The following is a 20,887-nucleotide window of genomic DNA, read 5'->3' as shown; positions in this document are numbered from 1 at the left end:
GCGGTGGTTTCGTATTTGCCCGCGCACGGAAGAGAGAATGAAAAAAAAAAACGAAATTTAAAACTGAGTTGTGTATGTACTGTTTCGCGGTTATAAATAATATGTTTAGGTCTTGCTTAAACTAACGTGGTTGAGGATGTGAGACTGTTTAACTTGTGCGTGCTTTTCTTCCGTAACTTTCCATTCACTGCCACAGGAAGTTGTCCGCGAGTAAAACACCTATCGAAGCGAAACTCTGTTTTGATGCCTCGGTCGGCGATTACTGGGCTACTGGGAAGTTACTTTGCGGAATTACTAGCGTTACTGCAGACGTTAACATGTAAAACGTCGCTTTCTTTGTGGAAGGCGAGGGGGGCAGATGCTGCGTTCGTTGGTTGTGGCCAGACTGTGGAGTTGAGGGTGCGGGTGAAAGGGAGGTGGAGAGCTAGTAAAGTGCGCCGACTGGTTGGGACAAGCGATGATATCTTTGAGGGCGCGAAGGAGGAGTGGAACAGCATGGTACGCATGCCGGGGGTAGGTGCTTTGTAGCTAGATCAGTGGCGTAGCTAGGTCGTCAGGCACCCGGGGCCCATAGGTCTTTTGCATCCCCCCCCCCCCACCGGGTGTAGTCGAGGACGGCGAGGATATAGACAATTTCCGGGTGTCCTCAAACTTATATGACCCCCCACCACCCCCTCCCCCGCTGGCCCCTTGCACCTGGGGCCCACGGCCACCCGGACCCCCCCATTGCTACGCCACTGAGCTAGATCCATACGGTGAGAAATATTCTGGGGTCTTTTTGCTGGGGAATCTTGCTTCTAACGGTCATTTGCCTAGATACTACGAATGGTTACATGCTTTGCACCCGTTTAACGGCCGCTTAAATTTCCGTCCAAACGGGATCATAGCGGCCGTTACAGAGTTCATAATGGCGAAGGATAGGTTATTGTGTCGTCAGTTGTTGGCACGTGTCATTGAGGGGCACGTAACATAATTGCCATGGCTGTCGGCGACGAGAGAAGTACGTGCCACACACACACGCTCTGCGTATGCGCCGCCCAGCTATGAACAAGAACTGCAGTACAACTTGCAGAAGAATAGTTTAGAATAAAACAAATTCGCAGTAATAACGCGGTGTCATTGATTAGTCTGCGGCCGCCCCCCCCCGCGGCCCTCACCCCCCCCCCCCCGCGCACACGCTTCGCTCACCTTGGTAGGAACCCTCCGGGTCAAGCCTGTTAGTGAAGTGCAGGAAAAGAACATCTACTGCAGAAGTCAAAGCGGAAAATGATATAAGTATGTCGCAATTTCTCCCGAAAGGCGAAATATCGATTGCGATAGCAAGTTATTAGACAGCTATACGAAGTAAGGATAGTAGTATTATCTGCCGTGCAAACTTGTAAACATTCGCTTACTAACAGGTTAACAAGCGTGGTGTTGTTACGCTCTCACAGACAAATAGGAAAACATGTCACTGGATGACCGCGGGCACTCGCTGACATCTTCAGTTTACTTGGAGTTGTAGATTAATCCGGCCTCTCGCTGCAATCTGCTAGCTTGCTGGTTGACGTGAGATTGTGGAGCTACCACCCCGGAGAGGGCGTTGATCCCGGCTGTGGCTCCTCGAACCGGGGGAAGTTTTTCTTCAACTGCCAAACATTATTTCTAACAAACCCGTTTCGGGGTTCCTTTGGAACAGCGTGTGCTATAGTCGCGCGGGTGACGACTTTCTCTTTAGTGGACTTTCCTCCACTTATAGCGGATAAATGTTCATCTTTTGTATCGCGCAGGTGCACCGGCTCACCGACGTTCCTCAAACAGCGCTTCAGCACTGGCTACCGCATGCACATCAACAAGCTACCAACCAAGTGCAACGTGCCGGCCGTCGTCGAGCTGCTGCGCAAGTACGCGCCGAAAGCGCGCGTGCAGAGCGACCGTGCCAACGAGGCGGTCTTCCTTCTGGGACAGATCATCACCACGAAGATCATCATTGACATGTTTAAGGTGCGGCGGCGACGCCATTTACCCAGCTATTCGGAACAACGAATAGGGTCACTGTGACTCCTTTCTTGGCGAATCCGTTTACCCAGTGCTTAAGAGCAACAAAAAGGAGTCACGGGGACTCCTTTCTTGGCGAATGCGTTTACCCAGTGCTTAAAAGCAACGAAAAGAGTAAGGGCGACTCCTTTCTTGGCGAATTCATTTACCCAGTGCTTAAAATCAACAAAAGGAGTAACGGCGGCTCCTTTTCTAGCGAATGCGCGTAGCCAGAGCGTAAAAGCAACAAAGGGAGTAACTGCTGCTCCTTTTTGGCGAATCCGTTTATCCAGTACTCAAAAAACAACGAAGGGAGCGACGGCGATTCTTTTATGACCAAACCCCTTACCCAGCACTTAAGGCTTCGAAACACTTTCTGAACATAATGAGAAAGCGTTGCCGATCTGTAGACGAAACTGCAGTGACCATGCGAGTATAGTGTTAATGCATTGCATGTAATTCGGGATTTACAATCTCATGTGAAAAACAATGATTGCTCTTGCTTTCTCCTTCGCGATGTCCTCCTGCAGCGTCATCGCAAGCAGCCAAGCCCATCAACAGTTATTGGCTGATTTCGCGATCGCGATAACATTGTTAGAAATACTATAACTGTTAATTTTGAGTCTGTAAAGATGTATTACACATGTCTGCGATCTCAAAAGGACAAAGGTAAATATATTTCATCTTTGCGCTTCTGGTCTACACACATCAGTAGCGCGTAGCCGCATCAGCTGAGCGTGGCCTGCGAGATTGCACCGGCGTGTTGCATAGCGTACGCTCTTAAGCGAAATTACGCCCTTTGGGTCGTATCTTGCCACACAACAACAATAGTCATTTGTCTTGTCCGCATTTCCTTTCTTTAACGCTGCGAGCCCGGTACTTCCAAGTCAAGAACGGCATGCACGTTATCAGCGCGACAGAGCATTCTCTACAGGAGAGCGGCGAGCGCAGCGTTTTCAAGAAAGGAAACGCAAGAAATACAGATGATGATTATGGTTGTGTGGCAAGATACGACCCAAAGGGTGTACATTTGTTTAAGAGTGTAGATGCCTCGACCGCCACGGGGCGCGGAGGACGAGCCCGCTAGCCGTCGAGATGATGAGACAACCTCGCGCGCTGATTGGTCCCTTTATTAGGGAGGACATTCTATGATTAGCTGCAAATGTGTTGCAGATCCCCTTTAAAAACAAGAAAAAGGAGTAACTGCGACTCCTTTTTTAAGAAACTGGGATTCCTTTTAGCGGGAGTAACTATGCTCTTAACAAACCACGCCTTTCGGAGCTTATATTCTCAGCAAGCAGCGATCGTCATCTGTCTCGCATACGTTCTTTTTTTAAAACACTATGTGATCGCTAGTTTCCTGTCAAGAACGCTGTGTCGCGCTGCTACGCTAATCACGTTGGCGATCTGAAAGTACCGGGCGTACAGCGTTCAAGAAAAGCTAACAGAGTAGAAGGAGATAACTATTTGTTGAGAAGAAAAGCTCCAAAGGGTGTCGTGTGCATAGGTCTTAATAGAGACGCACCTCTCTTTTACATAAAATGTGCTCTAGGCTGCGGCAGATGGGCAGCCCTAAAAATTATACGGGAAGAAGTTTCAAATGATCTCACTGAAGGCATTTGAAAGTCTTGCCTTCAATAGATCTTGCCTTGAAGGAGCAAGAAAAGGCCTACAGTGTACCTCTGGGTGGACTATTTTGGTACCGGAGGCGAGGACAACCCTGGCTAGGTCTGTGTCACAGCAAGTTTTTTTTATTTGCTGTAGACATAGTACGCGGATTCCGAGGACTTGACGAGGGGAACGCGTTGTCTGTGCACTCAACCAGTCTTTCGATGGTGAAAGACGAGAAAAGTTGAACAACAAAGAATCATCTGTATCTGCATGGCTTCCTGACCTAAAGTACTGCTAGCATTTCAAGGGGACTCGTCGTCGAATGCAGGATATCGAACAACGGACAAAGGAACTCGGCATCGAGTCGGTGGGCCTCACCGTGACCTCCCTGGAGGACGTCTTAATCTGCGTGGGAGAGGACCATCACGTGCACCGCCAACAGCGAGCCACGCAGGCCGATGACCCATCGCTCATGGAAGCCAGAGGTAAATGACAACAGCGACCATGTGTCAAAGGCTGAAGCAGACGCCGTAGGTTTGGTGTGCAGTGTTGTGGGCCCATGCACCGGTGCAGCTGCACAGCACAGAGAAGGGAGACGCGCCGGAAATTTTCTGCCATGCGTGATCGAAATCGGTCCAAAAGCATTCACTCGAATGCGATGTCTCGTAGCTCAGGTGCTCAAAAGATTCAGTCTCGAGCAACGGGAACTAGTTGTGTGTAGTACTAATCGAGATGTTTTTCCCGTTATCTTTACATTATTAATAAAATTGAATATTTGCATAAAGGTTTCTTGCGTGGCACAGGCCTCGCAGCTTACCACTTTATCAAAGCGGACACGCAGAGACGTTTGCGGGTTGGGCACCTCCGGAAAGTAAAAACGTCGTTTTTGATCAAGCATCACTTTTCAAGCACTTTCTTTTGTTGTTCGGAAGCCTTAATGCCTATGTGAAGTGAAAAAAGGGAGGCTTGCAAAAAAATCAATATTAGACTCTGACGGCGTAGTGGGAGACTGCGGGTTAATTTCGACCATGCACCTCTTCGCCTAAGAAACACCAAGAACTAAAAGCTGATTAGAGAGCAGGCATTGCTGGCACATCCTGTGCCAGCAACATACGGCAGGGCCCCATTAGAATTTGATATGTGAGGTAGAGAGATCATCTCTCCTATCTGTCCTTTCGGCCAATGTGTTGCTTCATTCGTTTCCTCCACCCCCTGCCCTTGTTTTTGAACTGGCAGCCTCAATTCACGCCACGCGAAACGTGTATCGCTCGTCTCCGCTCGGCAACAAACGCGCAGTTCCCGTGGTGGAGAACATGGCCGACACGACGTCCTCGGAGGCGACCCTGCTGGCTCGCCTGCGGGCCGTGTTCACCAAGCGCGCCATCCACGTGTGGCGCGAGAAGCGGATGCCGCTCTTCAGCTGGTTGCTGCCGCCGGTGCTGCTGTGGCTGCTGTTCTTGCTCGAGTTCTGGGGCTTGCGGGGCAGCTTGCGCGACGTGCAAAACGTGGACGACACGCTCAGGTACACCTTCCCGGAGGTCGTCGTGTTCGCCGTGGTGAGTCGTCGTCGTCGTCGTCGTCGTGAATCTCCTTGGACGGTGAACTTGCTGCTTCCGTGAAGCTCCTGTGCACGATGCACGTGCGTGCCACGCCCCCCGTGGAGAGCGAACTTGTAAAGGTCACAAAGAAAGCACGTGTGATATTGGTCAGCATCGTGCTTCTTTTTTTTCTTTCAGCGCTTGTGTGCAGAGGCGACGGGACGACGGCAGTGCAAAATCTTTCGCAGCTCGTGCCTCTGTCGATCATGTTTCAAGGCAGGCGCGTCGCCTGCTGATCGCGGAACAGACTGTGAAGCGCGAAACATTGTTTCCCGCAAAAATTACAAGGGTTAACACAACAAGGCAACAGGACGAGTTTCATTAAGCACACACAAAAAAAAAATAGATTACAGCAGGAAATCGCTGCATTTCCAAAGAAACACTTTGTTGAATAACGAAACTGTAAGCAAATTTTTTTTGAAGACGGACTATAGCTGCGCAATGAGGGAGGCACACGAAATAAATGATCACATTAATGGTAATATTTTAAAATTATTTAGGCACGCTTCATGGCTTTGTACAAAGAGAAATTCCTTTTGACATTGTTTGCAACAGCTAGTGATTGGGGCTGCCAAAGGTTTTCGGCCCCGCTTGTGAACGTAATCGAGAGGGGGGGGAGAGCACCCCTCACGCCCCCTCCCCCGTAGATGGCACGTATGCCCGAGAGAAACATTTATGTAGCCTAAAATGTATTAACGATAGTGCAAATTATTTTGTACTATTTGACTTCACCTCTAACTCACCACCGGGCACTAGTAGAAGAAAAGATGTCGCGTGCAGCAGTTGTACTGCGGGAATGGAGCGAATGTGCCAAACACGGCTACATTTTAACGCAGACGAGTGCTGGTGCTATATTACAAATTGCAAGGTGTGCGCCCATATTTTCCTGTAAATAACCCTTGTCCGAATATTCTTGATCAAGTGAAAACTTTATATTACGTCCGTTTTGTCGACAAACAACTGGCAACAAATAATGACAAAATTCTCGCTTGAGGTTTTTGACAAATTAACCAAAATGTTCTTCCCATGAACTTCCAACTCAATGCCTTGTAACTTTCATGTAGTTCTTCAGACCTAATAAATTACTAGTTTACAGGTGTGAAATACGGCCAGGCATAATTTGAAGGCCATATTTATGCCACCTAATGTGATGCCACCCAAGGCAGGTTATAAGCATAAGGCAGCAGACTTTAAACACACTAGCACAGAGGCCTAATCTCAGCGTGATGTCACCAATGGATATTTGTTGAGATATCAGGGAGACTCTTGTATATATCAGGCATGAAGTCAACAGATTGCGTCATTAGAATTGCTTACGCCCACATTCCAGAAAATAGTTCAGCTGTTTGTTTTTCTCAATGTCGGATAAGTCATACAAAGCTTTACGATTCCCAGAGGAATCATTGGACCGTGCAGAAATGTATTATTGCTAACTTTTCCTGTAATTACGGTTTCTGCCTTCGCCTGCTATTCGCAAGCAGTGTGTGAAGCCTGCTTTGTCTTTGCCTTTCAGGGTTTCTCGCAGGCCGACAAAGAGGAGAAATTCCGCAAGCGCTACTTGGAGCCCATGTTCAGTAATCGGCGCCAATACTTCATAAGAGACGTAGATACGGATACGGACATTCCCCGCGGTCTTCTGGACTATGCAAGTGGAAACTTCTTCAAATACGTCTTCAACGTCCACTTCGGCTATCAGATTACCAAGGCGGCGGGGTACGTCGCTCTTTGACCGTATGCAAACACTGTTGCGTCTCATGCTAAGACGTCATCAACGTTGCTACGATGACGCTAAATTATGGGCAATGCTCCTCGTTGCTGTACGAAAAGAAGTACCTCAGTATGTTTTTAAATGCACACGACAAGGTTCTTCCAATACACTTCATCCTGATTTAAGAGCCTAGCGAGTGCATTATTTTTAGCCCTTAGGAATAAAGTTTTGTTTTGAGCTGCGCTTGTCATGTCTGCGTCATTTTTGTACGCTACTCATGGCGCCCAGAATTACCAAAATGACGCCGCTCGCCTGCATATTAAGGTAGTTATTCTCGGCAAGAGAAATGTTGTCGGATCTTAAAATTTACGAATGATGGTGCAAAATATTTAGTTATATTGGGCTTCACCGATAACTCGCCGTAGCACTCGATATCACATAGCGAAGCAATATTTGCGCTACTAAAGAAAAACGCAAACTATTCTAATGCGACTAGCATCCTTCGGATATACTGCACCCACTTTGCAGACGCTACCGGTCCATCCATCCATCCATCCATCCATCCATCCATCCATCCATCCATCCATCCATTCATTCATTCATTCATTCATTCATTCATTCATTCATTCATTCATTCATTCATTCATTCATTCATTCATTCATTCATTCATTCGTCAGTCCGTCCGTCAGTCCGTCCGTCCATCCTCCCGCAAACCTGGGTCGAATGGGTAGCGAATCCGACCAACTTGAGTTGGGGGGATGTGCCAGCAGGTGTATGCCGCTCTTTTTTGAACGTCTGTGACGCCAAGTTCTAGGTACCCGCCGTGGTTGCTCAGTGGCTATGGTGTTGGGCTGCTGAGCACGAGGTGGCGGAATTGAATCCCGGCCACGGCAGCCTTATTTAGATGGGGGCGAAATGCGAAAAAAAAAAAGATACCTGTGTACTTAGATTTAGGTGCCCGTTACAGAACCCCAGGTGGTCAAAATTTCCGGAGTCCCCCACTACGGCGTGCCTTATAATCAGAAAGTGGTGTTGGCACGTAAAACCCCATAATGTAATTTTAACTTCTAGGTAATTACTACTGCAAGCGTGCCACTCTGTAATTACAAGAAAAGATGATTTTAATTTCCCCGATGCTCGGCACAATCGAGCCCACGTCCAGCGCGGACTTTACGGCGGCGCCAACAGGCGGCACAGCGCGCGCAGTGGGAGCAGCGTGCAGTGGCAGTACAGCGGGAGTGGAGCCCGGCTGCGTTTCAAACAGCCGATTTCGCGATGGACGACTTGAACCGGCCGAACGTACCATTCAAAAATCTTTGAAATTTCTCCCACGCTAGGCTGAATCGTGGCCACTTCACACGGGTTCTTCAAGGACAGCAGCCGGACGCTTTAGCACGCAAGCCGTGCCACAAATGCACTGGGCATGTGCCACTTTTCAATAGGCGTCTTTCGCATCAACTCTTTAGCGTGCCTCGCCATGCATGCAGGGGGGGGGGTATTTGCCATTCTTCGATAAACCTGTCGCCAACTTGGGTCACTGAGCATGTGCTACTAGGCGTGCGGCGAGAGATGGAACAAACGTTCCGAGTTCGCACGCACCGGCGCGCGGACTTCTTGGCGGCGCCGCTAGATGGCACAGCGTGGCAACAGAAAAGAACGCGAATGGAGCCCAGCTGCCGCATGATGCATTTCCCAGAGCATGCACCACCGACTTGTCCTGTATTTCGGAGGTCACGGGCAGGCTCCGAAGTGGCGATTTTATAAATGGCATAGAGTGTTCATAGGGAGCCATACAGAGGAGTTCCTTTACAGTACACGCCTCACGCTGTATACATAAGGTGTTTCGACGGTGGCAATACTTTGTGTTGCTATAGTGCTTCAATGCTAAGTGCATTACTGTCGACATTCGTCTTTTCAAATGGCCACGAGAACGCTCTTCCAATGAAGTTCATGCCGAGTTAACAGTCTAGCGAATCGTTTTTTTTTAGCCCATACGAAGAAACTTTTGTTTTGGGTGTAGCGTTTGTCATGTCTGCGTAATTTTTTGTACGGGACTCGTGGGGGCTGGAAGAACCGTGATTATACCGCTCTCATTTCATGTTACGGTAGGTATACTTGCTAGGAGAAATCTTATTGGAACTTAAAATTTATGCACGATAGTGCAAGTTTAGTTCGAGATTACATAGCGGAGGAAAAGCTGCCCTACTAAAGAAAACGGCAAACACTTCTAACATCAAATCCTTCACCGCAAGCTTCTTGTTTCTGCGGTAGCAATTAGATGGACTTTGCTGTTGTATATCCGTCACCTGCGTCGCCACCGCCGTGATGTTCTGTATAAACTCCAAGTGCGATAACACAGAGCCCGCGCACCGTGCTCTGTAGGTGAGAGCGGAAGCATGTGAGGTTGAGCCGTGAAGGATGGTGGCTTGATGCGGCAGTGGCTTCCTGCGCTGGCAAGGGAGGAAGGCGGGGTGGGTGCGCACCGTTTTCTCACGCGCGCAAGGGGGAGGGGGAGCGGGATATCTGTGCGCGCTAGGAGTGGGAGAGGGGGGCAGTTTTGTGCGCCTCTTGTACTCCGACTGCGGCACCGGAGCGCGGCCGAGCGCCTCTTTTCTTGGAGGCAATCTGCACCGGTTTCGAAGGCTAGCCGATTTGAGATAGCTGATGGCTTCGTGTGCGCTATGTTCTCGCTCCCCTAGTTGGTGTTGAAGCGAGGAGCAGCACGAAGGCGAATTTGCTCGCCGCTGCTGCCGTTGTTCGTCTCGCCAGCGTTCTGATAGCGAGTATCCGCGGTCATTGAGTGGGATGTGTTCGTACATGTTTGCCTGCGCGTGCATGAGGACTTGTTCGTTAACTTATATAGCATAGCGAATGTTTACAGCGGTTTATGTAGCTAAACCTTGCTTTCTATAGCTGCCTAACTATTGGCTATCGCAAGAAATGTTTCGCCTGTCGGGCGAAAACTTAATTTTTATTACTATTTTAATTAGCATAAGGGCGCCTCGCAACACCACCCGTTCACCAGCTTTTCCCTATAATTGCGTCCATAAAGAGAAAAGCGCCACGCCGCCAAGCCCGGCAACCGAACTCTCCCTGCTTTCTGCTTTTTGCCTGGAAGTGGGGGCGCAGCACACGCCCTCCGAGACTCTGCAGTGACAGTGTTTGGTTCCAGGTAGCCTTTAATTGACGCGCATTTGTTCGGCTGCGCTGCCAAACAAACGTGCACCTATTCTGCCACCAGGCAGAATAGGTGCACTAAGACATACCGCGTGCTCTAAGGCGACGATGACGTGTTGGACCGACTCGATTTAATTCGGCGGTGTGGCGCATTGCTCTTCTATTTCTTTCCCTCCTGCATGGCTGTGTCTGTACAAAGGTCTCACTTCGCGATTTTTTTTGGTAGGGAGAGGGAGCGATATTTCCGTCTGTCGGTTCTGCGGAAGGAGCCGCCGCATAAATCGAAAAAAACCGCGAACAAAGAGGTGCCATTATCGGCAGCGCGGCCCGCCCGCATCTTGAGGCGCAGCGCATTGCCTCCTTGTCGCAGCACCGCGCTGTGGTACAACGGGCAGATTCAGCACACGGCGCTGCTGATCACGACCGCGTACAACAACGCCCGGCTTCGCAACGTGACCGGCGACGCCGGCGCCACGTTCAGCTGCGACGTGACCGCGCCGCGACCGGCGAAGAACGAGACCGTGGTCAAGGTGGGCGTGTCGAGCGACGAGAGCGAGCGCATCCGCAGCCAGAACACGTACCGCGTGCTGCTGCCCAAGGTGCTGCGCTCCATCTTCTTCCCGCTCGTCTCGAGCCTCATGTGCAGCAATTTCGTCCTCTTCCCGATCGCCGAGAGGGCGCTGCAGGTGAGGCTGGCGCATTTGAGCTGTCGGCGGTCGAGATTGTCGAAACACGTTTAGGGACTATCGGCGGGGAAAAAATATAATTAAGATGGCAGCCAGGGTCCTTATACTCGCGTAGGTAGCTTTAAGATACCGAAATAGAGGTTTTCTTTAAGAGAAAGAATATGGCTGCGTTTACATGAATGCGACAGAAGCATATTGTACTTTATTAGTGCATCACGGTAACCGATAGCGTTTATGTGTGGTGCATTTTCCTTGCTTCCCCCCCCCCCTCAAAAAAAAAAGAAAAAAGAAAGCCGGCACCTGTTCTCCGCGCATTGCGTCCTGCCAGCGAGAGAAAAAGCGATCGAAATATATCTTTTGCTGTCTCCATCAATGCGACACGCCTGCGTTTGCTTGCACAGCGTGAGACGTCTTTCCCCATCTCGAACTGCCCTCTCCGGTGGCAATGATGTCATTAGCTTTCCTAGAGCATTATCGCCGTTTGCATGGATGCGATGCGCTAAAACTGCGATGCGACGCGGCACTTGTGGCATTCACGTAAACGCTGCTTATAAAGTCGAGATAGGCAAAATGGTATACCAGCAGACGTAAAACCTGATCAATTCAAGCAGGCTACATGTGACCGTTCGCCGCCATTCTGCCACATTGCCACATTGTCACAAGTTGGCGTTTTGAACCAATCACAGAGGCCGTAGCAGACCTGTGAGCCAATCATGGCTGACAAGATGGAGGATCCGACAATATGAACTTACGCATAACCAAATCAGTATTCACGCCACTCACTATATCTCCAGCTTACAAACAGGTCCAACCACACGTAAGCATTTCCAAATGCCTGCAGAATACCCTTTCCATACCGGTTCTTTGAAAACATCATTTTCTTTAACAAATATAAGAGATTGGAATCACCTTCCTCTGCACATTACTGAAGGTGTGTCAATGACCCAGTATTTATCAGCAATTGCAACCGAAATACTAAACTTACAAGATTTGCACGTGACTGATCTACGAAACTATGCAATTTTTTTTCCTTTCTACCTTCACAAATTTGAAGTGCCATAATATGTATTTTTTTCTCGTGTTCTAGCACTACTGTGGCATTTATAGTACAATCTTCTTATGCTAGTTTTATCCCCCTGTTGAACTTCTTAGCCCGCTGAAGTTATTGTTCGTTTTTTTCTCCTGTATCCATCTGTCTATATTGCTAAATGTTTTGTCACTCATTATACTTTTGTTGTCATTGTAATTAAATTTTGAACAGTATTGCACTACAATTTGCGTTATTCCTAATAGTATTTGCCCACTCTATATGCCCACCTGCTAATATGCCCTTGGGATCGGCAGTATATTCAAATAAATATGTCACGGTGCCCAGAATAGCAGCACCTTCGGTTAGTATTGAAGGGATGGTTATACTCATTTATCCACTTATGATACGAAGTTTTATATTATGGGCCCCAGCCTACGATGCCACCGGAGATCCCTTCGCGTTAGCGGGGTACCCGGAGTGGACACGCTTGTGTTAGCGTTGCGCGTTTGCCGAACGGTTGCAATGACGTAATGAAGTAATTTTAAAAATTAAGCATCGTTAAGTGTAACAGCACGTGGCGCTTGCACGGTTAGAACTCTAGCTGAAAGGTAACAAGTGCCAAAAGGCGAGGCTGAGCTGAATACCTTTTGAGACATTTGCACTCACTTAAGTGATCCAGGGTACGCCATTTTTACACTTTAGGCTTACTGGATCTCGCATTGATACAACCTCGAAAAGAGCGGGGAAATATCGTCCACTATGGACATATGCGTGAGATGAGAGAAAGCGAGGGGCTATAGATCATCAGCTCTTTTCACGTAATGTTTGTCACCAGCACTACGAGTTACTCTCAAATCGTAACACTTGAGGTGCTATAACCTGAACGTGTTTAAAACTTTATTCCAATTAAGCAATGGAACATCCATGGTTGATCAAAAATTTTTCGCGGTGCCCCACTTCGTTTGTCTGACACGTTAGGTTAGAAAATCCGCGAGCACTCCTAATCTGATTATGACGCGTGTAAACGAATTATGTGTCAGCTGAATATGCATGATTAGACCGAAGAAAAGAAACATAATTATTTACGATTTTACGCCTTTTTCGCCATCAGCCCTCCGGTATTGGTTAAAAGATTTCCGGCGGCGGCCTCGTCCCCCTGTCTGTCATTTGACGTCACAAAACATGGAATCTCACCACGTTAAAGGGATGTGTATGTATTAGAGATGCAATGATACGCCGATCAAGACTGAATCTTTTTCCCATAGCCAGAAACTGCCCCGTTACGAAATGCATAGAATATGGCTGCCCGAGGATCGCTCTGGCAATGGCTACTTGGAGCTACCAGTTAAAAAAATATTATTTGCGTATAAAAAAATTGGAGGACGCATAGCTTCGCCTTCAGGAGTGGAAGGCGATAGCGTTATCGCACCCCCTTCGCACCGCCCACTCATTCGCTCGGCAGGCTCTTGAGTTACACAAAGACGAAACGTGCGCCTGAGTAAGCGGAACGAACCAATGAACTCGGTGTCTCGGAGGGAGAAACGATCTACGCGAGCCAAACTTCGCGATCGGCACGGACAGCCGGGCCGCAACGCGCCATGAAGGCGGACGCGATCATGGGGCTGACGCCTCGATGGGATCGTCCTCCATCTCGCTTGGGAGCACCACGCAGACGCATGACTCCTCGCCAGCAGCACGGCACACATCGCAGGGGACGCTTTCCCACCAGACGCGCTACGGCGCAAAGATCACGTCAGAGGGGTCCCGCATCGGACGCTGCACCTAGGAATCGCGCTGGGAGCGGAAAGACGAGCCGCGTCGCGCAGGCGAGTGGTGCGCCAGCTGTCGGGGCAGCGCCGTACATCGCGAGGAGGCGGTCTTTTGTGTTTGCCGCAAGATGGCTCTGCGTGCGCGCCAAGCGCAGAAGAAATGTAGCGGAAACGTACTTCGCTACTGCGTTTAGCTGCGACTTCTGTAATTTACATGGTCATAATTACCGATATACACCGCAGTATTACTTTCTACGGCTCGTTTCTAAGGCAACACCGCATTCACTAGAGGCGCTTTTGTCCCGCTTTGAAGCGTCGAACTCACGGCTGAGTGGTAGCGTCTCACACTCCGGAGACCCTGGTTCGATTCCCACCCAGCCCATCTTGCAAGTTGTTTTTATTTATGAATTGCCTTCCGCCATTTTCGCTCATGGCCGACGCCTACGACACCGGCTTTTCTGCGACACGAGCTCCTTAATGCTATCGCGTTGAAACTTGCGTAGCAGCATAACGTAGCCAAGTCCTTTCAGCACGTACACAACGTCACTCTGCAAAATGTTCTTCGCTGAGGATCCGTTCTAGCAGCGCTTCTAGCGCTCCGTCGCACACCGCCGCAGTTTTCTGCGAGCCACGGGAAGCTAAAACAAGAGGAAGCGGGACAATTGGCGACGCCGGTACTATCCTCCTCATCCGGTTATCTACTTTCGGCTGCGCTAGCCCAGCCCCAGCGATACCTTCTCCACTTTTTCGCCTCCTCACCTCTTGTCAACCAATTAGATAAGTAAAATCTGGTAAGGTAGGCAATGCTATTCGATTTGAACGCAAACAAAAGCGACCTTCTATAGACAAGGACAGAGTTTTATTGATCTGTTCAAAACGCTGCGAGTGATCGCCCGATGCTTGCGTAGGCGGAAGATAGTTCGAAAAACCTGTGGAGCCACACTAACTTTCCAAAGCTGCGTTTCCAGTGCGAAATTCAACATCAGTGATGGTGATAAAAGCAAATGATGACAACTCAAAGGGAAGCTCTTTACTTTTCGAAGCGAGAGCAGGATCTCTTGGAACGCGTAGTTACAAAGAGAGGTACACAAGGAAGTATCTTGTGCGTGCTGCGGTAAGGCTAGGGAAATGGTGGCACATTTTTTTGTAAGAATGTGAATATATCTGCCTGGTGGTTGGGTTAGGTTCCGATGGCCTCCTTGAAGACCTGGGGTTCAAGGACAGCTGGGAGAACGTAAACAAGTCCGCAACAAAGATTAGTAAAAGGCGGTTGGTAGTTTGGTGGCAGCAGAGTCCTTCCATTTTTTTTTCTGGTCACGAAACTGCCGCCTCAGTTTCATATAGAGCCAGCGCCCGCCGCTAGAGGCGCAACCGTGCATGAGAGGGCAAGCGAACGCCGCTACCGCTGAGGTTGTGTGTGGGGCAGACTCGGTATTCTAGCTTTCTCAACTTCCTCAACCGTCGCTTTAGTTTCACGTAACTATTTTTAACATTGAATATGCTTAAATTACTGCCTGAGCGCGTCTTCTGCCATGATATGAGCGCCCGGGACGAAAAAAAAGCCGCACATAACATGGAGCTTGCGGCGGTCTCAGACAAAAAAAAAAAAAAATAATAATCTGGGGTTTTAAGAGCCAGAACCGCGATACGATCATGAGGCACGCCGTAGTGGGGGACTCAGGAATAATCTTGATCACCTGGGATCCTTTAAAATGCACCTAAATTTAAATAAACGCAAATAAATGTCTGAATGAGATTTAGGTAGGATTAATGCAAGACAAACTTCGCTACTAAATGTCTTTAAAATGCTCCTAAATTTAAATAAACTGGTGTTTTGCATTTCGCCGGGGGCGAAATGCTTCCGCTGTGCACAGCCGGGTGGTCTCGGTCCATATTTCTACATCATCGCCGTTCGCCTCAACACTTCAGTGGCCTCCGCTTTTTAATATTTGCCTGAAATTAAACACCGCGCATTCGCAACAAAGCGCCAGTGGTCCCACTTATCACCATATGCAAACATATAGGCTGTCACCCCCGCTTACCAGTAAGTAAGCGCCAACTCTCCGTTGCGCATAGCGCCAGATTGTTCGCCGAGCACAGCTGTTAACTTTCTGTTAAACTGTGGCAGAGAAGGACTCTGACTGTGGGCAGTATCTTATAAGGAGATTAAAAGAATCAAATTGTTATTGCGAAGGGCTACTACCGTAGAATACTTAATGACAAAGAAAAGGAAATTGAGCTGCTCCGTGCGCTTAAGATTTCTCTGCAAAGCGATGCCATTTCTGAATGAGATTTAGGTAGGATTAATGCAAGACAAACTTCGCTACTAAATATCTTCGGTGCGGCTTTTAGCAACGGATTAAGGCGAACGTGAAGTGTTAGGACCTGCGCATTTGAAACTAGCTGTATTGTAATTAGGCAGTTGCCTCTGCAAGCAGTCGTTTAGAAGCGCCAGTAAGCCCAGCACTTATTCACGCTGCTCGTGGTTTCGACGCAGGAACGACGAGACTAGGTATTTTGGTTCTTAATGCGCAACTATTTACAATATGTTAAAAGCTTTATAATTCGATTTTGTTAAAAGCATGACACTGATATAATAAGCATAAAGAAATAACATCAAACGTGAGAGATGCATTGGGGGGCAGGAAACAAACACCAGCAAACGAATGGCAATAAATACAGAATGCATAATCGATTGTTTCTATAAACAAGAAAGTGTAAAGCATAAGCATTTCATAACACATGGCAAAACAACTCTCAAACGAACACAAGTAGCCACATCACAAATACAGCAATATTTTTTTTTAAATGGCTTGTTAGAGATACCACCATTCCACTTCTTCAGCTGTTACTTGCAACACGTGTTCGGCATCGTTGTCCCATCCCGCCACTTCAACTAAACAGCCCAGCACTCGAAAAATAGCGCAGCACATGCACAGAACGACCCCGACCACTCGCCTCGCCTCGCACTGCGCACGCGTTTCGGTACGCGAACGATGCCCTCTGTGGCACAGTGGTGCCGCGTCGCGGCACCTTTGGGCAGCATATGAACCTCTCCCATAGCGTGACGGCGGAGTTTCGTGACCAGAAAAACATGGAAGGACTCTGGTGGCAGTAAAGTATAGAGACCACAAACGACCGAGGAGTACAAAAACGGAGTTTCCAATAATGACTCCGAAAGTTTGGCTCAGAAAGTTTGGCGTTGGGCACTTTTTCTCTGTTAAGAAAAACAGGTAAGACACTAGGCAAAATAAGAAAAACCGAGCTTCGCGGCGCAAGTTACCGCCCGTTCTAAAAGGGACGCTGATAGCATCCATCCATCCATGCGTGGCCTTCGGTTCCTCTTTTAGCTAGTGTTCCATGCAGGTGAGTTGCTTGAAGATTATTTTCATTGTGAATGAGGCTCTCGTGACGCATAGACAAAACGCTGTATTAGTTCCATTTGCCCTGGTCGGCGTCACTGTTTCATATTGTGGAAATATATCTATACTGAGCACTACGCATTCACAACAAAATTTTTAAGTATAGCTTATGAGACAAAAAAAAAGAGCAATAAATTAGTATAGATTGTAAGATTTTTGTTTCAGGAACGTCTGAACGTTCGCTTTATTCCGGGAAATTTGGTCAGCTGCAAAGAAAATCGCGAGTGAATCTTTGCTCAAGTAAGATCACCGCTGATGATAAAACGAGCCCGTCACGTCATGAGCCCTGGTAACGCATTTTCACTCTGACGCCGGAGGTGCCATCCTGAGCGCTATGCACTGTGTTTCTTTGGCGACATATATATATATTTTTATAAATTGCCTGTAACAGATAGATTGCCTAACCTATCCTAACAAAGCCTAACCTAACCTTGCCTAACCTAACCTAACCTTTGATCTAAATTAGTCGATGAGGCGGCAATTACTTCTACGAGAAATCAAAATGCTTTAATGGATAATTAGCACAACTAGGTTAATTAACATTAGAATAGTTACTTTGCGGCGCATATTTTAATCGATGAAATGTATCTAGTGAACTCGGAAAGTGTCTCCACTCGGAACGAATTCTCTAGCCTGCACCAATTTCGAGATATTCTTTCCAAAGTGTTCGACGAAATGTATTGGCATACGAGTTAGTTTTTTATTCAAAGGCTGTTTTACGCAGTGATAGCCAGTGCAGTTCATTGTACACTTTGAAAATTAGTACCTTGATACTGGTGCAGTTAAGAAAATTCCTTCCAAGTTGATGTGCATTGGCAACTCACTAGGTAAAATTCATAGATCAAAATGTGCGCTGTACAATAATTAACTACAAAGTTGATAAAAAACGTGCAGCTGAAAACACCCTATATAATATCGCTTACTAAAGCTGTTTTCTCAGAGCTGTTAAGCTTTAGACACTTCGGAGTTATGGAAGCCTTCTTATTAAAGTGTAAACCCCATGCAAGCGATCTTGCGCGCGACAGCGACAAGCGACGCGATGGAGATGGCTGTCGCGTTCGCCCGTCGCCCAGAAGTAAAACTCCAAGCGAGCGACCGCTTCGCGCGACGGCTCGCCAGTGTTGCCGGTATTAGGGGATCGAGTTAGCGCCAAACCTGGCGTGGCACTTGCTATAATTATTTAAGTTGATTTGTTTGGCTGTACAAAGCAACCTAAAGTATTTCTGAAGGGTCTTGGAGTAGGTTTCTTTTCGTTTACATACCGAAATTCGGTAGTTCGCTCGTTCCGCTCGTTCCGTTTGTATACCGAGAAGCGCGCACCGCGTGAGCAAACCGGTAGTACGTCACTAATGTGCATCCCATTCCGGCTGCCTACTATTGGCTAGTCGCTCGTAGCACTTCCGGGCGACGAGCGACGAATTCTAGATTTGCAGAACCGAGAGATCGCGCGACAAGACCGAGCGATCTGCTCGCGCGACGGCCCGATCCGTCGCTCGTCGCTGTCGCGCACAAAATCGCGCTCATGGGATTTAGCCTTAAGGCTTTCTTCAAGAGGGAGATACGTCAGCACGTAGATGAGAGAAAAATTGCAACGACAAAATGTGATGTCTCTAACATGGCGGCCAGTACGTGCTTCCGGATCTGCAGTCACTTCTGGTGCATGCAGCTATAAAAGGCATAGCCTTGGAAATGCATGGTAATGCATACCAACGGAGAGCTTGATCATGTACCACAGGTGAAGCACCTCCACCTGCTGACGGGGCTTAGCCCAGCGCTCTACTGGGTGCTGAATTTTATCTTCGACTTCATGTTCTACATGGGCACAGCTGTCTTCGTGCTGATACCACTGGCCTTCTTCGAGCAAGGAGCGCTGTCCAGCACAGACATAAGTGAGTATAGGGTCCCGTCAGCCACCGTTTGGGGAAGCGAGGTGCATGGAAACTGGCAATGAGAATTGCCATTTGCCAGCAATAGGGAGGCATGAATTCATCAACACGAGCCAATAAGGGAAGCTCAATCCAGCCAGAATACAACGTTTCGACAAGATACTTCGCTTTCTTAGGGCTCATAAAGACAAGCCTCTTTGTCAAATCGTTCGCTTTTGGCCGAAGCATCCCTTGTTCATGCACTTCAAATTAATGGGACACCGGTCGCTGGCTAAGTGGCGCGACAATTGTATCAGCTTCGTACAACACCCTTAAACAAATATACACCCTTTGGGATGTATATTGGTCACACAACGATAATCGTCATCTGTCTTGCTTGCGTTTCTTTTCTTGAAAACGCTGCACTCGCTACTTTCCTGTCGAGAATGCTCTGTCGTGCTGATAACGCGCATGCCGTTAGTGACTTGGATGTACCGGGCTCGCAGCGTTAGAGAAAGGTAACGCATCAAGGCAGACGACGATTATCGTTGCGTGGCAGAAGGGGCACTCCAAAGGGTGTAACTATGCCTAAGAGTGTACGACCCAAAGGGTGCAATTGTGCTTAAGACTGAGGATCTGCCCAGCTAGCCGACTGGGCTACGGCAGTGGTCTACATACGGTAACGGTCAATCTGAAGCGCGTCTGCCCCGGTTTTATTTTATCCTGACGTTCTTTTACCGTGCCCGATGTCACGGCTACATGAAACATACGGTTCCTTGTTTTTGAACAGTGATATTTTTCTCTGAATTCACGTGAAAGTTTTCATGTATTCTTGTGTTTTCGTAATCGTATTATTCATGGTCACATTTGCCATCGCACTTTTGCCTGTCCGCTGTACTAATACTCATTTGAGAAACGATTGTATTTCTTGCATTATTCTCCTCCAATTGTGCAAAAATAATATGTATACGACGTAATGAGCGGTCGCCAAGGCCGCAAGGCTGTTTGCAGCCACTAGAATCAAACCGTCAAATTTTTAACGGACAACGTTTCTTACAAGATGATTCATCCGCTCGCTAAGCTGTGGGACCTGGCTCTGCTGTCGGACTGGAAAGCTTATCGGTCCGGTAACTATAAAATATAAACGCTCTTGTTGCTGTGTTTATGCCATGCGTTCCTGTACTTTGAATATCGAGCATAACGGCGAAAAAATGCAACGCATTTTCATCGTCCCTCTGGTTCCTTCTTAAAATTATACGGAATGTTTAGTCACGAACAAGATGTCTTGCCTTCCCATAACAAAAAGCCTCTTCTTCTTTGTGACAGGTCTGATATTTGTGCTGAACCTTCTACACGGATACGCGGCGCTGCCGCTCATATACATGGCCTCCTTTTTATTCGACAACCCTGGATTCGGCTTCACTACGCTTTCTATCCTCACGTTCGTCGTCTGTAAGTTCAATCTGCTGTACGGTAGTTCAGGAGCTATACCTAGTGTTTCATAACCCTCTCACACGAGCAAATGTAGTGTCGCTTTGAGCGAGTGCACTTCGCCGCCAGTGTAATTCGCAGGCTGTCACACGGGGGCGCTTAGTGACACCTTTCCACATCCGAGGTACGTGGAAAGGTATAAGGGTTCCAGGACTTACATTTGGAAATGCGGTTGTTTGTTTTAAATCAGGGCTACAATCGGGACTCGATGTGGACCAAAGGTCAGTGGGTCGCCTCGCATTGGGCGCTCACGGGTAGACTACAAATGAAGTTGTGCAGGGTGATATGGGCTGGACTAGTTTTGAAGTGAGGGCAGGTCGCAGCAAAATTGAGTATGAAGAATGGCTGAGCAATATGGAAGAAAGTAAATGGGCTGGGAGAGTCTTCCAGGTATTTGTAGAGGAAAAAAAAATGATTCACAGGGGTGGAAAAGAACTAGGAAGCTTACCAGCAAGTACGCGGCCTGTAGGGTGGGCAACACAGCAACAAAGAACTTCAAGCGGAAAGTCAGAG

The 20,887-nt window shown here is 48.1% G+C and overlaps 1 protein-coding gene across 1 annotated transcript in view; it reads left to right on the top strand.

Annotated features, from left to right (window-relative positions):
* Nucleotides 1–20,887, top strand: part of LOC142578350 (phospholipid-transporting ATPase ABCA3-like) — a 107,301-nt gene that overhangs the window by 61,273 nt on the left and 25,141 nt on the right. Inside the window, exons 13-19 of the mRNA XM_075687747.1 lie at nucleotides 1,770–1,983; nucleotides 3,956–4,112; nucleotides 4,924–5,183; nucleotides 6,739–6,938; nucleotides 10,482–10,797; nucleotides 18,754–18,907; nucleotides 20,210–20,335. Coding sequence (XP_075543862.1) covers nucleotides 1,770–1,983; nucleotides 3,956–4,112; nucleotides 4,924–5,183; nucleotides 6,739–6,938; nucleotides 10,482–10,797; nucleotides 18,754–18,907; nucleotides 20,210–20,335 — 1,427 coding nt within the window. The remainder of the gene's footprint in view (nucleotides 1–1,769; nucleotides 1,984–3,955; nucleotides 4,113–4,923; nucleotides 5,184–6,738; nucleotides 6,939–10,481; nucleotides 10,798–18,753; nucleotides 18,908–20,209; nucleotides 20,336–20,887) is intronic.

This window comes from Dermacentor variabilis, chromosome 4 (assembly GCF_050947875.1).
Source record: "Dermacentor variabilis isolate Ectoservices chromosome 4, ASM5094787v1, whole genome shotgun sequence".
Taxonomy (NCBI): Eukaryota; Metazoa; Arthropoda; class Arachnida; order Ixodida; family Ixodidae; genus Dermacentor; species Dermacentor variabilis.
Note: the sequence above shows the minus strand (reverse complement) of the source record. Positions and strands in the feature narration are given on the sequence as shown.